Raw genomic sequence first — 10,244 nt, 5'->3', positions numbered from 1 at the left:
GAAACTTTATTACTTCTCTTTCCTTCCTCCATCATATGTCTCTCTTCTGCCCCACAAATAGAAGAACATTTCACACTTTTTTGAAGGGTCCATTTCCCTTTATCTCATTTCTGTGGGTAATGATGGAGAAAACCATTTGCCTGGTTAATCAAAGCCCTCCAATGACAAGAAAGACATTTCAGCAGCTGAGATATGAGCCTTTATCCCTAACAGGTAATGTTTATTGAGTGCTTACTATGTGCCCCATACTGTGTGAAAGACTTTACATGCATTATCCTATTTAATCCACCCAACAATCCAAAAAGGGAAATGTTATTATTATCTGCATATTACAGCTAAGGAAACAGACTTAGAGATACACTTGCCCAGCTATGTGAGGCCCCTGCAAGTGGAGCGAGGAAAGATGTGTAGACTCAGCACTCAAGTATCTATAAAAGCCAGCTCCAAAGCCCTGCGCTCTGAACCACTAAGCTTCATTGTTCAGCTGGCCATCCTTTTTTCTACTGTCAGTCCTCCTGTTTAAAGAGAAGAGGAAAGAACTGTTCATCTTTCCAAAAGATGTTGTCCTACAAAGCTGAAAGGAATAACAGCCCAGCATTCGTGCATCAGGGTAGCCAAAGGCTGAGAGCCTGGGGATGGGGAAGGGGTTGGGGGGAAATAAAACAGAGCCACATGGAAGTTGAGTTAATTCTCTTCAGGGTCTTAAATATTAACCTGAGTACAGTGGGAGCTGCAAGGGAGGATCAACTTGGGAAATCCAAAGCGACTGAAGCCAGTTCTGCTTATTTACCAGTGTTGCCCTTGTTCTGTTGCCCTATCTGTTCTATCCTTCCATGTCTTCCAACTCCCAATTTTTCTTTAGATTCCTAGTGCCAGTACCTTAGGCCACTATAAACTGGAAGCTTATAAAGTTTTTGTTGGTTTCCTTATTTGTTTTGAATTAACATTTTAAAGTTGAGAGATTTCACATTTTAAAAACATCAGGATTTTCAGCTCTCTTTAAAAAATTGGAAGATATGGCCCAAATTCCCACAAAGGACAATCAAGGGTAGTGGCTACCCACTTTGGACAGGGCAGGTACCCAACAGTTCATCAAGGTCCCCACCACTCCCTATTGCCTCATTCATTTACAATATCTGCAAGATTTTAGAATTTGTCACTTGCACCTTAGACCTACAAGAAGCCCATAAGGCATAATCATGGCTTTGGATTTAGAACATTGCTCATGCAAGAACATTATGTGGGTTCCTCTACACAGATAAGCACACGCACATGCACACATACACGATTTCTCATCCTATCCTTCTGCTAATATAAAACTCTTGATGGAATGAGCTCAGCAAGATCTCAAAGCCCATCTGTGTGGGTGATCAGAACACCACATTTCTGGGAGCACCCTGGCTCTGCCATAGATGCAGAGTTCTCTTTAGAAAGCAGACTGTCCACAGGGCTCTAGGTGCTTCCTCTTGTTATATAGTTGCCTGAGGTCACTGCCAATAAATTACTGGTTTAAGGAAAACAATGACAAGTCTTTTCCATGGAGAACAGAGTTTGCTCACTCTATTATTTCCTAAAGTCATGCCCTCTTTCCCAGCTTGACATAATTTTTGAGGCAAGAGCACTGAGCGTGTTTGTTGTTCTCCAGATCCACAAAGCCACATCACACCTGTCACATGAGCCTGGCAAACTCTGAGAGCAACGCATCCTCTTTGCAGTGGAACTAGTCAAGTAATGATCATTGCATTGTAAATTACATGGCTGCATTGTTAAAATGACTTACTTGGTAACTCTAAATTGGCTGTGTTTGTTTACCAATCTAGCTTTTCTCTTTATATAGGAAATTTCTTTAATTGTTCTTGACTACTACAAAGCTTTGATGGAAATCACTAATCTCATTTTAGCAAAATCAGACTTTTTAGAAATTCAAGACATGCCTTGAATTTAGGATAAAAATGGTACCTGGAAAACTAGTAATAATTTTTGTATATTAGTATATAACCGCAAGATGGAAGACTTAGGTTTATTTGCCAAAGTCACTTTTCACCTGGAAGTGTTGGCGACATAAGGAGTTGGGGAAGGAGGAGTGGGCTGGGTGCACTGGGGCTGAGGACCATTTCTTCCACCTAACATTGGCTTGGAAATAGTTGACATTTGATAGCATTGTCAGTTTGAGATCTGTAACTGTCTGCTAGAATTACATGGCCCTTGGGAAACAGCCTCCTTTTTTTTATCACTTGGGAAACCATTAACTTTGTCCCTTTGAGCATCCCCTACTGCCATCAAGGAAATATGTACTTTTTTCTCCATCAGAAACAAAAGTGCCAGTTTTCCTTCTAAGCGACAGGGGAGGAGCCAGCGAGGGGTCAGGGGGACCTGGTGCATTCAGAAGGCCTTTAATGCTGCTGCTTCCTGCCATCCACCATCAGGAGGAGGTCTGTCCCTAAGCTTCCCTTCCCCCAACTGGTTTTGAGCATATTTGGGGACAGAGTACAGCTTTCTGTCATACATATACAGATACACACACATACACACACGCTCATACACAAACTAGCCAGTTGCAGAGCTAGCAACAGGAGGTAGCAGAATGCTTGCCACTGTGTCACTGGATTTGTAAGCATCCCCTCCAAACCGTGGCCAAGGCTAGTTATTCCCTGGGCTAAAGCCAGCCTGAGAACCTGGGGACCCTGCCAAGCCCTGACAGCCCCTAAGCCTAGCTCTGTTGCCAGAGCTACACAGGAGAGTCATTAATTCATTAAACAAAGCTTCAGTAAACGATTAGGGAGTTCATCATTTGTTCATCAGTGGGCTAGCTGCATACAGGATATCTGAGCATTCACTTTAAGGAACGTAGAATATTTGGGGGAGAGGAGAAAAGCCATACACTCATTTTAAAATTAAATAATGTCACAAGAGGTGCTACTCAAAGCAGTATATAAGTAAATGTCAAATGACATTTCAGAGGTGGGAGCTTTCAGAGGGTGAATCTCAGCAGTCAGAGAAAGGAGACACTGTGATGTAGTGGGGAGAGTCTGGGCTTTGGAGCCAGACAAACTGAGCATAGACCCTTACTGTGTGATCAAGGCCAAGTTCCTCACCCTCTCTGGACTTCAATTTGATTATCCATCGAGTAGAGGTGGTACTTATCTTGAGGAGGTGTTGAGGGGATTATATGAGGTCGGCTGCACATTACAAGCCTTCAGTAAATGTTTGAGTTTTTTGTCTTGTTTTGTTTTTAAGAACATCAAAGATTTTTTAAAAAAAAATCAATATAGGTAGGATTAGCCCAGGGGAAAATGACCCGAAATTATTCTTTAGAAAGAGGAAAGGAGGACTGGTATAGAAAAAGTCATCACATCTATTGAATAGGTAAGGGAAAGGTATGAGAAGGGAGGCATTGTTTCCTTTTTTATCATATTGATTTTTTTCTAAATATGAAGATGTTTCATATCTATTTATAGAAAATTTGGAAAGCATAGAAAAACACAAGGAAGAAAGTAAAAAATCACATATTATTCTGTACCCAATGAAAATTTCTATAAACATTTTATTTTCCTTCCAATTTCCCTTCCTTTTCCTAATTTTAACATTACTGAAATCACACTATATACACAGTTTTGAATCCTGCTTTTTGCACTTAATGTTTTAGAAGCATTTTCCCCTGTCATTAAGAATTCTTCACAAACATCATTTGTATGGCTATATGGAATTCCATGTATGATTGTACCAACATTTTCTCAACTACTCCACTAACAGGGCACATTTAGGGCTGTTCATACATTTCACTATTATAAATAATGCCTCCATGAATACCTTTGTGGCAAAATCCTATTTCCTTACGGTAAGTTGCTACAGGTGGAATTACTGTTCTAAGTTTCCACTAAATACAGTATTTTCCACAAAGGATGCTCCAACCCACACTCCCACCAGCCACAAGTGAGAGACAGCTGGTCTTATCAAATCCTGAGGCCCAGTATTATCTTTGAAAAGAAAATTTTCTGCCTAATTTGGAAAGTTAAGAAATAGCATTTCATTGTTCTCTCAACTATCTTCTTTCTTGTAGCAGATATACCTAAAAGGATCTAAAGGAATCCTCAGATAAAGGAAAGGAGCTTTCTTTTGTCTGCAATCAACAAATATTTATTGTGGAAATCATTTTACTCTGGATTTACCCTCTTTCCCCTTTTTGGGTGGGTTTGGGAGATTCCACTTTTCAGGTTTTAGCCATTGTGAAGATAAGAGTTTTGAGGTACAATGCAGCTGACATTCTAGGTCAAAACATACTGATTCTGCCACTACCAAGCATCATGAAAAGTAAGTCATGGAACCTGTCTGAAATTCCCACCCTTCAACGGATAGGATGCCTGTCCTACCTAGTTTATGGAAATGTGAAGATCCTGAAGTTTTATTGCTGATTTAATAAAAGTAAAAGAGCTTTTAAAACTTTTTTTAATTCTACATAACGCAATATTATGTTATTTTATCTAGTTACTATTGTGTCCTAAATTGACAGTGTCTGAGAGTCCCACCTCCTGATTCCAATACCAACCTTCAGTAGACAAGGACCTTCACAGACAAACATTAGGGAAGGGGTCCAGACAAAAGAGGAAGATTATGCCCGCTAGAGAACCGGTTCCCAGCCTACGAACTGTCTCTGGAACACCTCCAGATTGAAAGGTTTTATCTGGATGAAAAGGGGTGGTGCTAAGGGTCCAGTCTGGGCAAGTCCTCTTCTTGGGACCGTCCCAGAGTGAGAGGCTTCTGGGTTCCACGTCGCAACGCAATCACAGTTCTTGCCAGCTGACGCTCACACCTCGGTCCCCGCCCCCCGTCACTCCTGCGGCCACCCCCGCCTGCGGTCGCACTATTTTGTCGGCCCCGCCCCTCATTCTGTCCACAGCCCCACCCAGGCTCCGCGCTAGCGGGAACTGGCGCGAGACTCGAAAGCACTGTCTGGGCCCCCGCTGCAAACCCTGGCCCGTCTGGGACACTTTTAAACGTCCAGCCCCCACCCCTACTGCACCCCGCCCAACTCTTCAACCTGACTTCTTAGTGATGCCAACGCTGCTCCTCCGCATTGGGTAGGTCGGTGGGTTTGTTTGGCTTGGAACTCCCGGCCAACCCCGTCATTTCATCTCTGCAGGTGTGCTTTTTGTTTCCTCCACTTGGGGGCCTTGTCCTCAGGTTCCCTGTGTTCCCAGCGCCTAGAACAGTGCGTGACATGCAGTCAGTCTTCACTAAGTATCTGTTGACTAACTGCATCTCTGTAATGAAAACACCCACAGGGTGTTGTGAGAATGAATAGAGTGATTATGTGCAAGTACCTTGTGATCTGTTACAAGAGTATTATTCGCTAAGTTTCTCTTATAACAAAGCACACTTTTGTATTTTTTAAAACTGCTATTCACGAATTGGTTACCTGAAATACATAACTGTGTCTTTACTACTCATCTCCCTCCAGAATTATGCCAAATCATCCTACCTTCTTCTGAAAATATTTCCTGATTGTCTACACCTAGCCCTGGTACTATTACTGTGGATGTGCATGTCTAGTTACACACAGTTGTTCTCTGAAGAAAATCTTATTTCATTTTCTGAATGGATTGCATCTGCTGAAAGACGAGGGAATGGAGTCAGATGTTGGACCCGCTGCCAGCATTGCCGCCTACTGGTTGGGTTACTCTGGCAAGTCACTTCCCCTCTCTGGGCCTTAGTGTCTCCATGTGTAGTATTCCCAGATCTGGGAATCCATCCACATGAGCAAGGATGGATGCGCCACAGACAGACGCGTGGGTCGCCCGCGCTTTCCACCTCCCTCTAGGCGAATCCTGCTTTCCCAAGTTGGAGCACGCCTCCGGGATGCTCTACCCAGCTGGACACTCACAAGGTGATCGCGAGCTACAGCTAACAGCAGCCGCTGAGGGGCTTCTCAGGATTACCCCCACTGGGGCCGCCAGAGAGCGTACCCTCGGGTCCTCCTCCCCCTCGTCTGCCCCACTCCCCCCACCACCGCCTTTCTCCCCGCCCCGCCCACCCGCGCGGCGCATGCGCCGCCCGCGGAGCGTGTTTTTATAAAAGTCCAGCTTCGGCCAGAAACTTCAGTCTGTTGGCCGCGGCAGCAGGTAACAAAGTGACCCCGAAGATTTGAGTGCTCCGGTAGCCCCTGCGGCTGGAGAGCGAGCGGTTACCATGGACGGGTTCCATGTAAGTTCAGTTTCAACCTGCTTTTTCTTAAATGTACAAACACAAGAACTAAGAGCGTAACCCCTCTGCGAGCGGGCAGAAGGGACCAGAATATTGGAGGTGTCTGTGCCCCGGAGAAGGGGCATGGAAAGGGGTTTTCGTGCCCTTGGCTACAGGAGAGGGGATTGGATTGGAATCTTTTTTTTCTGTAAATAGAGGAGAAAAGACTGGAAGTACTGTTTCGGTGGGTGCATGTGTCTCCCCCTTGAGTTCTGCCACGCGCGCCAGGCTTGCATGCTATTTGCAAACATAAGAACATTCTATGCACAAGTGCAGAGAAGACGTGCGCGCTGCCCTGGGACTCAGACAGTGGGTCTCCTCCTCAGGGGAGTGGGGGTTTCTTTGGAGAGAACTGCATGATCTGAATCGGAGGTGGAGGGCGGCGCGCTGAGTTCCCAGAGGGAGACTGCGTCCCTAGTTAACTTAAGGCAAAGGCGCCTGGAGACCCTCTTGGCATTGGGCGCATGTTCGCTAAACTCTGCTGCCCGCGGAGCTGTGCCAGTGCCCGGGCATTGTAAGCAGAGGGCGGGAAAGGCGGGGGGCCCCACGGTGCTGCTAGTCTGGGGGTTCTGCGCGTTGGCCGCAGCAGGGAGGTGCCCGGGAGCAGCCCTTACAACTTGGGATATTGAAGGAGAGACCTCGCGGGCGTCGAAAGAGAAGCAAGTGGTCCCTGGGATTCGGGAGTTCAGGATCGTGCAGAGGTCGAAGGAGTATTAATAGTTACGGCGCAGCAGCACCCCGAGGTGCGCGTGGCGGGGACTAGGGGTGGAGTGAGAGGCTGGGAGGGCACCTGAGCTGCCGATAGTTGCGGCGCAGACAGGCAGGTGCAAGTGGAGAAACCGTTTGGCTCTTACCGAGCCTGGTTACGCCATTTAACCGTCGGTGGTTTCCTGGAGCCTTTTGAAAACCCCTTACTAGGGAGGCTTTTCGTTTCACCCAAGCGGCGCGCAATTCAAAGGCTCCCGCGGCGGAGCCGCCCAATCTCTCCCCTGCACCCTGCGGGACGGAGCCTGGCGTGCGGCGGGGCCAGACTGCTGCAGCCACAGCCGCCAGTGGTGGGCGTGGGCGTGATGCGCAGCGCGGAGGTCAGGCGCTGGACCACCCGGCCCCCAGCGCGCTCTCCGCCTGGAGGCTTCCAGCTGCAGACCTCCCACCCCATTAACTGGATCAGTGGCGGGGTGGGAAGCGACCCGGGAGAGTGAGGAAATGAAACTTGGAGCGAGGGCCACGGGTGCAGACCCCGTGACCTTCTCATCCCATTAAAATGCTGTGCTCCTTAACGTCCCCAAAGCGCCAAGTGATAAACATGGGTACGGCCGAGACACCCGCCCCTGAGGAGCGCCAAGGAGGCGAGGGCGGGGCGGGGGAGGGGAGGTTAATCCATTTAATGACGCCCCTGCCCTCAAGCACCGAAGCCCTCCGTTTAAGACCGCATTCTCCTTTCCCACTACGTGTTGCTTAAGTACAAAATTGTTTGTTTAGACAAGAGTGGAAAAACAATGTTTCGTGCCTTAGGAGAATGAGTCTTTGGGACCCCTCCCCCCGCAACGCTTGCTTCCCTGTCCTGGCGAATCTTTATAGAGAAAGTTAATCCCACCTCCTCAGAGCACAAGATTCTACCCCTACTCCCACGCCGAACCCCCAACCCCCGCCCCGACTGGCCTTTTTGTGTTTTGTTTTGGTTTTTTCCCTCCCAACGTTTTTCTTCCCTCTGGTGGGCGGGGCAGAAGAGTTAGCAAAGATGTGACTTTAAAACCGTCAGAATCTCAGCGCCCCTTTGTTTTGAACAAAGAATTTTGTAATTGGTTCTCCTAAAGAGGGATACAATGAAGTGACTGTGGGGGAGTCTCGAGTAAGTCCCTTGTGCTCTTACACGTGTACTTTAGTGGGAGCAGAATTTCCTGAAGAAGGATGGGCTGAGTTGGCTTTTGTAAATTGCTTTTTTAAAATCCCAGAAACATTGTTTTAAACTTAGAGGATGCCTGCTGAACTTGAAAGTGAACGTCCATTCCCTTGCCTCTTTTCCAGATATTCTCTTCTGATAATTATACAGAGGATGACTTGGGCTCAGGCGACTATGACTCCATTAAGGAACCCTGCTTCCAGGAGGAAAATGCCCATTTCAACCGTGTCTTTCTGCCCACTGTCTATTCCATCATCTTTTTGACTGGCATAGTGGGTAATGGGTTGGTCATCCTGGTCATGGGCTACCAGAAGAAACTGAGAAGCATGACGGACAAGTACAGACTGCACCTGTCTGTGGCAGACCTCCTCTTTGTCCTCACACTTCCATTCTGGGCAGTTGATGCCGTGGCAAACTGGTACTTTGGGAAGTTCCTGTGCAAGGCAGTCCACGTCATCTACACAGTCAACCTCTACAGCAGTGTCCTCATCCTGGCCTTCATCAGTCTGGACCGGTACCTGGCTATTGTCCACGCCACCAACAGTCAGAGGCCAAGGAAGCTGTTGGCTGAAAAGGTGGTCTATGTTGGCGTCTGGATACCTGCTCTCCTGTTGACTATTCCCGATTTCATCTTTGCCAACGTCACAGAGGCGGAAGGAAGGTACATCTGTGACCGCTTATACCCCAGTAACTTGTGGATGGTGGTATTCCACTTTCAGCACATCATGGTTGGCCTTATCCTGCCAGGTATTGTCATCCTGTCCTGCTACTGCATTATCATCTCCAAGCTGTCCCACTCCAAGGGCTACCAGAAGCGCAAGGCCCTCAAGACCACAGTTATCCTCATCTTGGCTTTCTTTGCCTGCTGGCTACCCTACTACATTGGAATCAGCATCGACTGCTTCATCCTCTTGGAAATCATCCAGCAAGGATGTGAGTTTGAGAGCATTGTACACAAGTGGATTTCCATCACTGAGGCCCTAGCCTTTTTCCACTGTTGCCTGAATCCTATCCTCTATGCCTTCCTTGGAGCCAAATTTAAAACCTCTGCCCAGCATGCACTCACCTCTGTGAGCAGAGGGTCTAGCCTCAAGATCCTCTCCAAGGGAAAGCGGGGTGGACATTCTTCTGTTTCAACCGAGTCGGAGTCTTCGAGTTTTCACTCCAGCTAATGTTGATGTAAAAGACTTGTATACATTAAAGGACTTTTTTTTTAAGTTACACATTTTTTTCAGATATAAAAGACTGACCAATACTGTACAGTTTTTATTGACTATTGGACTTTTTCTTGTGTTCTTTAGTTTTTGTGAGGTTTAATTGACTTATTTATATAAATATTTTTTGTTTCATGTTGATGAGCGTCTAGGCAGGACCTGTGGCCAAGTTCTTAGTTGCTATATGTCTGATTGTAGGACCATAGAAAAGGGAACTGAATATTCCAGAGAGTATAGTGAATCACTTAAGCTAGAAATGATCCTCAGCTGTCTGTGCATAAATAATCTCCATTCCAGTGGAACATTTTCTTTTTCCTGTTCTTAAATTGTGTTGTTACACTATGTGATTTTGCTGTAGAAGATGGCACTTACTACCAAAACCTTAAGTGGTATAGAAATGCTGGTTTTTCAGTTTCCAGGGGTAGATTGATTTCAGAACCTACAGTGTACAGTTTGTATGAAGTTGTTAATAAAAGTACATGACAAACTTACTTAGTGTTATGTTCTGATTTCTACTGATACTCCTTTGGCTTGCAGAAGTCAAAAATAATGATACATTTATGGCATGTCAGATCCTGCCCTAGGTATTTTAGTTGTAATATTTTGCTTAACCCTTATCACAGCTCTATGACAGGCTCCAGTTCTATTATTACAACATTTTGTAGAACAAGAACCAAAGTACAGAAAGCCTCAGTGACATGGTCAAAGTGTTCTAAGTAAGCACAACCAATATTTCAAACTAGGTAGTGTGACTTCAAAATCTGAAGCCTTAAACCACTCCTAACTCAGAAGTTTAGAAATACCCAGCCAACACCTATTCCTATGAAAGATAATCTTCCTGATAGATAAATATGTGTAAAGAAAAGTCATGCAGTCCCATTTTTTAA

The 10,244-nt window shown here is 46.0% G+C and overlaps 1 protein-coding gene across 1 annotated transcript; it reads left to right on the top strand.

The window, feature by feature from the left end:
• The first annotated feature begins 6,070 nt into the window (after positions 1 to 6,070).
• CXCR4 (C-X-C motif chemokine receptor 4) lies at positions 6,071 to 9,848 on the top strand. Its single transcript, XM_006196129.3, has 2 exons — positions 6,071 to 6,201; positions 8,269 to 9,848. Exons 1-2 carry the CDS (start codon positions 6,187 to 6,189, stop codon positions 9,313 to 9,315), a joined length of 1,062 nt encoding a protein of 353 aa, XP_006196191.1. The 5' UTR covers positions 6,071 to 6,186; the 3' UTR covers positions 9,316 to 9,848.
• Positions 9,849 to 10,244: the final 396 nt, after the last annotated feature.

Source organism: Vicugna pacos, chromosome 5 (assembly GCF_048564905.1).
Source record: "Vicugna pacos chromosome 5, VicPac4, whole genome shotgun sequence".
Lineage (NCBI taxonomy): Eukaryota > Metazoa > Chordata > Mammalia > Artiodactyla > Camelidae > Vicugna > Vicugna pacos.
This window is presented reverse-complemented; position numbering and strand designations above follow the sequence as displayed.